Raw genomic sequence first — 6,228 nt, forward strand, 5'->3', positions numbered from 1 at the left:
GAAATGGTTGATTTTTGACCTTATACAGAATGAACGCAACCTGCGTAGCGTTTATGTTATCGACAGTAAACGAAAGATTTGTACAGAAGAGTAGCACCAAACAAAGCAAATGTCATACAGACAGTGAATAATGTTTTCACCATCACAGACAGATGACAAACAAAACAGTATTGCTCCATGTGTACTTATTTTCCTACCATCTGAAGGATTCTGCAGCACCAGGTTTTCCAGTTGTGACCACTCTGTGTTGAGTCTCTTCATCAGCTTGTACGCGTTCACCGGGTGAGCCAGGAAGCCTTCCGGGTCAGACGTGGACACTTTGGTCTGATCGTCCAGCTTCTTGGCCCAGCTTGAACCAGAGCAATATCTTATTAGGGCTATGAATAACAATGCAAGTGGAAAAGTTCTCACATCATTGAAATAAGGGAGTATTCCCTGAAAAAGAGAAAGCATATTAAAGAAAAGCAGCGGTCCAAACATTAAAGAGAGGCTAACAAAGATGTGTGATAATCTATATTAAATGTATATTATTAATAAGGGGAGTTTGAAAGACACTGATTTAGACTTTAAAAGCTAACCAACAAAGCTCAGGTACACACAACTGGTAAGTAGCACTTGGCTAAGTAAAAAGCTAACACAAAATGTAAAAGCAGTTGATTTCTTATTATATTGTCTTATTACTTTTAAAGGGGACACTCAATGATTTTAATCTACATTCAAAACACTCCAAGATATATGCTTCGGAGCAAATTTTGCTCCATAGTAACTTTTATAACCCGATTTTTGAGCCGGTCTGTAACATGTTTGTTTGTGAGGGATTGATCCCAGCTTGAAAATTAAACAAAGCCACACCCTGTTCAAAAGTATCATCTATCATTTAAAAATGTACACTCTTTACATATATATCTTGAAGTCGTCAACGCTATTTTTTTCCCAAACAATGGTTAAAAGTTAACTTCATAAACATTGTATAGATTAACCAGGTCATAACATAGTGTACACCTGCACACTGTCAGATTAATTCAGACCTGCATGAAAAAAAATCTGCTTTAAGCAGCATTCATGCCACTGCATGTTGCATGTTGGCGTTATTATGCGCATTCCATGATTAATGAAAATAATATTTCATCCTGCCTTTTTTTGTGTTTCCTTATAACCTGAAGCAGAGGGGAAAGAGCGACTGTACATAGCACGACTTTGCCAGACTGAAACACCTCGCAAACAGGTGTGCAAAACTGCATGCAAGCTCACTCCAAAATGCATGCACCCTATGATTTGACACTTTGGCATTGTTTCACACAAATATTCAACACTGTAACAACAATTCTAAGTCAGAAAATACAAAATTCATCATAGGTCCCCTTTAAAAAAGAGCAGCGGTGTAAGGAGGGAGCCCTGATGAACCTCACACTGAAGAGAAGCTAACAAATGTATGCTAAATGTCTATTAATAATGAGCGAAGTTTGAAAGGCACTGATATGGACTTGAATACCGTATGCTAACCAACAAAGGTCAGGTGCACACAACTGCTAAGTAATAAGCTAAATGCCGTTGATTACTCTTTATTTTGTCATACTACTTGTAGTGCCCAAAACCACAGAGGCTTTTTTTCTTCATGTAATTTGAGTGATTTGTTTTGTTTTCACAGCACAAAAATGTGGCAGAGAAATTTAGCTGGATTCCAACATCATGCCCTTACCTGCCACTGCCAGTGCCAACTCATCATCATTATCATTTAGTTTGCTTTGCCTCTACACTCATATTAAAGAATGCTGTACCTTTTGACCTCAGCCAGCTTGGACTCCTCTGCCTTAATGTACTCTCTCAGGGAGTGGACCAGTTCTTTCTCTGTGTACAGGAGGTCTGTCATTTGGCCTGTGGGTGTGGAGAAGATGGACATCTTTAAAGATTGGTTTGGATCTTGAAACAAAGTGCAGTGGCCAAGAGCTTTTGAGGCCATGTTCATGGTGCGGCATGCGTCGTAAACAGCCAGGCATCCATTTGTGCAAAACACTTGTCCTGGAGCAGAGTAGTGGACAATTCCATGGAATTGTTGAACCATGAGGAATTCAATGGACATTGCCAGGGGAGACAAATAATAACCTGTTTTGCTTTTGCATGTAAGAATCTTGGCAGTGGAATGGACCAGTCAAGTTGCAATACATTACAATCTATAATATCTTGGAACTTACTGTACCTATGGAGGAGAAGATCTCAGCATGGGTTATCCAGCAGCAGCAGCATAGGAAAGTCCAGGGGATAAGACACAGGAACATCTTCATTTTGTCTTATTCAATAACCTACATGGACATCATAATCGCATTATTTACAGAACAAATACAATTTTATAAGTGGATATTTGCAAAAAATAGTAATACAAAAACTAAATACATGTATATGTTTAAAAACAATAGCAAATAATACAATATAATATTTACCAAATTATCTCCACATTGTTATTCTGTTTTTGTTTGTTTTGCTTTTAATCTGTCTTTTAATCTACATAAAATGTTTTAAAATCATATTTAATGAGTCACATGTCCAATATGTCATTACAGATGATTTAGTTTGCAGTGATATAAGCCCCGCCCCTGGTGACGTTACCATCATTGTCATTGCTAGAGAACCCCAACACTGCAGCTTGTTTGTGTGAGTACAAAAAAGTATTGTGAGTGGATTTTTGCAAAAAATATAGTAAGACAAAAAATTAAAAAAAAGTATTTTAACAGCAATAGCAAATATAATAATTATATAATAATATACTAACCAAAGGATCGCCAGATGTTTATTTACATTTTTCTTTGGCTTTTTCATTTATTTAATTTTTTGTGATGGCAAAGAGAGAGTGTGATGTTTACTATAGTACCGGAAATTTTACTTACTGTTACACACTGTAGATGAGTGGTGCTGTCCTGGTTGCTCAGTGTAATATGGCGGTAATAGGTTGACAACCTACTCAGTGGCCTAGTGGTTAGAGTGTCCCCCCTGAGATCGGTAGGTTGTGAGTTAAACCCTGGCCAAGTCATACCAAAGACTATAAAAATGGGACCCATTACCTCCCTGCTTGGCACTCAGCATCAAGGGTTGGAATTGGGGGTCAAATCACCAAAATGATTCCCGGGCGTGGCACCGCTGCTGCCCACTGCTCCCCTCACCTCCCAGGGGGTGATCAATGGGATGGGTCAAATGCAGAGGACAAATTTCACCACACCTAGTGTGTGTGTGACAATCATTGCTCCTTTAACTTTAACTTTAACAATAACAATAATAGAAGAATGGAATGTACACCGGAGAGTTACCTGTGTTTAGGTGCTTACATAATTTGTACATTTTGTCATACAGCGGTTAACTTCTTTTTACACTTGTATGAATTGAAAATGCAAGAATGTTACTTTGCCTGTCATAATGCTTAAACAGATTAAACCATTGTCCAGTCTTCCCTTTGGGATATTTTTTGGTCCTCCAAATGACTTTACTACCTCAGAATATTCCATTATATGTTGGCATTGAGCTGATAGAGCAGATACAAGCTGGTGTGGTGGCAGTTCAGCCAAGGGGGGATTTTGACCTGTTTCCAAAAAGTGTTGCATTTGTTTTCCAACAAGATTAAACATTGCTTATTCACGCATGGGGCTTTGTGGTTGACTGTGTTCACTGTGCACTGACTTGCATTGGCAATAAAAGTTGAATCAACAGAAATGCTGCTTGAATACTCAATCATTCTTTAACAAATGCATTTTTTTAAACCTAAGCTTTGTTTTTAAGATTTCCTGTCTTATTCTTTGAACCTGCCTCAAATTAAAATGCATAGAAAGAAACACTAGAATAGCTCACTAAAACTAAGTGCATTCTTGCAAGTACTTTAGTTTGCTTGATGAATGTCACTCAAGAGGTCTAAACTACTAAATCATGCAATAACTCGTATTGTAGACACTGCACAGTTTGCCTTTCTCAAACACTGAAACAACCATCACACAATCCTGCAAAGAAGTCTGCAGGAGTTTGGTTCCTGACCCCAATATGGCCTTTATGACAGATGTAAAAACAGGGCAGGATTTAAGAGAATACGGGCGGAAATGCCAAGCAGCTGTATTCTATGAAATGTGCTGTCAAAACATGTGTGTTGCTTCAGTTTTTAATGGGCTTTTAATCTCTTTGCTATTGCATTAGGGGTTTTTTTTCTCGAAAGTTTGGAATTCAAACTGTCACCATGCTCCAAAATAATCACATGTAGCTGGACTCATTGTTTCCAGTCTGGATGCAATGTGTGTTTTTAGGAGGAGGTAGGACATTTTACTCAAAGGATTTGGTTAAGTGAAACAAGGTGTCATTGTAACTTTACCCTATTTTAATGTTTGCTTAACTGTGTATAAAATGAACTGAACTTTCACAAATATTCATAAACAGGCTTATATTCAAACACTGCATTCTATTGGAGAACTTTTCCTGTCCTAGCGGTGACCCTGTTCTTAAATAAATACATGTCATGTCACGCATTTGTTATCATGTGAGGGGATCCATGCGGAAATGAACACCCATCTACACTTTCCTTAAAGTGCCAAACCGCTTTTAGTGGAATATAAGCACTATGGAAGATAGTTAATCTAATAAATACATGCTTCCAGTGGCCACGTTTCAGACATCTTTTTCTTGCGCATGTATAATTTGTGGCGAATGTTAGAGTGAAGCAGTGTGCACATGTTAAAATGAATATGTTATTTTGTCCATTTCAATACATCAAAAGGTGATTATGACCAACACGTTCAGTTGTTTCTTGCCTGTACAGTTCACTACTTAACATTTTATACTGTTGCGCTGGTTGATTTTATGAGCAACTGCACACAGACGACGACAATTGGATCATGTTTTTTTATTATTTTATCTGTCTTAAGGCAGCAGCAGTGAACGCCATATTTATAAATGGGAATTTAAATCTACCCTTGAGATTTTGTCCATGATTTTTGGTGAAAAATGTATGTACTATATAATATACATTAAATCAGGCTCTTGTCCAGGGTGTACGCCGCATTCCGCCCGAATGCAGCTGGGATAGGCTCCAGCACCCCCGCGACCCCAAAAGGGACAAGCGGTAGAAAATGGATGGATGGATATATATATATATATATATATGTATATATATACACATTATATATATTCCGAGCGCGATGTCACGTCATCGATGGGAAAATGCATTTTTAGACAATATGATTTGCCTGAGCATCTAGGAGACACCGAGAGTAACAAGCGGTAGAAAATGGATTAGAAAGGACAGATTTAAAGTAATAATTAAAAAATACATATGTATATATATATAGGTTGATTGGCAACACTAAACTGGCCCTAGTGTGTGAATGTGAGTGTGAATGTTGTCTGTCTATCTGTGTTGGCCCTGTGATGAGGTGGCGACTTGTCCAGGGTGTACCCCGCCTTCCGTCCGAATGCAGCTGAGATAGGCTCCAGCGACCCCACGACAGGGATAAGCAGTAGAAAAAGGATGGTATGTATGTATGTATATATATACCGTATTTTTCGGACTATAAGCCGCAGTTTTTTTCATAGTTTGTCCGGGGGTGCGACTTATACTCAGGATCGACTTATTTGTGAAATTATTAACACATTATCGTAAAATATCAAATAATATTATTTAGCTCATTCACGTAAGAGAGTATAAGATTTAATGGGATTTAGCGTTTAGGAGTGACAGATTGTTTGGTAAACATATAGCATGTTCTATATGTTATAGTTATTTGAATGACTCTTACCATAATATGTTACTTTAACATACCAGGCACGTTCTCAGTTGGTTATTTATGCGTCATATAACGTACACTTATTCAGCCTGTTGTTCACTATTCTTTATTTATTTTACATTGCCTTTCAAATGTCTATTCTTGATGTTGGGTTTTATCAAATACATTTCCCCCAAAAATGCGACTTATACTCCAGTGCGATTTATATGTTTTTTTCCTTCTTTATTATGCATTTTCGACAGGTGCGACTTATACTCCGAAAAATACGGTATATATATATATTTTTTTAACTTGGGACTTCCCACGGGCCGGATTTTGGACGCTGGCGGGCCGGATCCGTAGATTGGGGACCCCTGCACTAAATCATCCATCCATTTTCTACCGCTTATTCCCTTTGGGGTCGCGGGGGGCGCTGGAGCCTATCTCAGCTACATTCGGGCGGAAGGCGGGGTACACCCTGGACAAGTCGCCACCTCAT

The 6,228-nt window shown here is 38.3% G+C and overlaps 1 protein-coding gene across 4 annotated transcripts in view; it reads right to left on the reverse strand.

The window, feature by feature from the left end:
- LOC133607663 (prolyl 4-hydroxylase subunit alpha-2-like) overlaps nucleotides 1-6,228 on the reverse strand; it is a 33,831-nt gene that overhangs the window by 26,778 nt on the left and 825 nt on the right. For all 4 annotated transcript variants that reach the window (XM_061962509.1, XM_061962507.1, XM_061962508.1 and 1 more), the window contains exons 2-4: nucleotides 2,198-2,300; nucleotides 1,779-1,875; nucleotides 198-349 (exon numbers count right to left, since the gene is read on the reverse strand). In XM_061962509.1, coding sequence (XP_061818493.1) covers nucleotides 198-349; nucleotides 1,779-1,875; nucleotides 2,198-2,282 — 334 coding nt within the window. In that variant the 5' untranslated portion in view covers nucleotides 2,283-2,300. The remainder of the gene's footprint in view (nucleotides 1-197; nucleotides 350-1,778; nucleotides 1,876-2,197; nucleotides 2,301-6,228) is intronic.

Source organism: Nerophis lumbriciformis, linkage group LG09 (assembly GCF_033978685.3).
Source record: "Nerophis lumbriciformis linkage group LG09, RoL_Nlum_v2.1, whole genome shotgun sequence".
In the NCBI taxonomy this organism is placed as follows: domain Eukaryota; kingdom Metazoa; phylum Chordata; class Actinopteri; order Syngnathiformes; family Syngnathidae; genus Nerophis; species Nerophis lumbriciformis.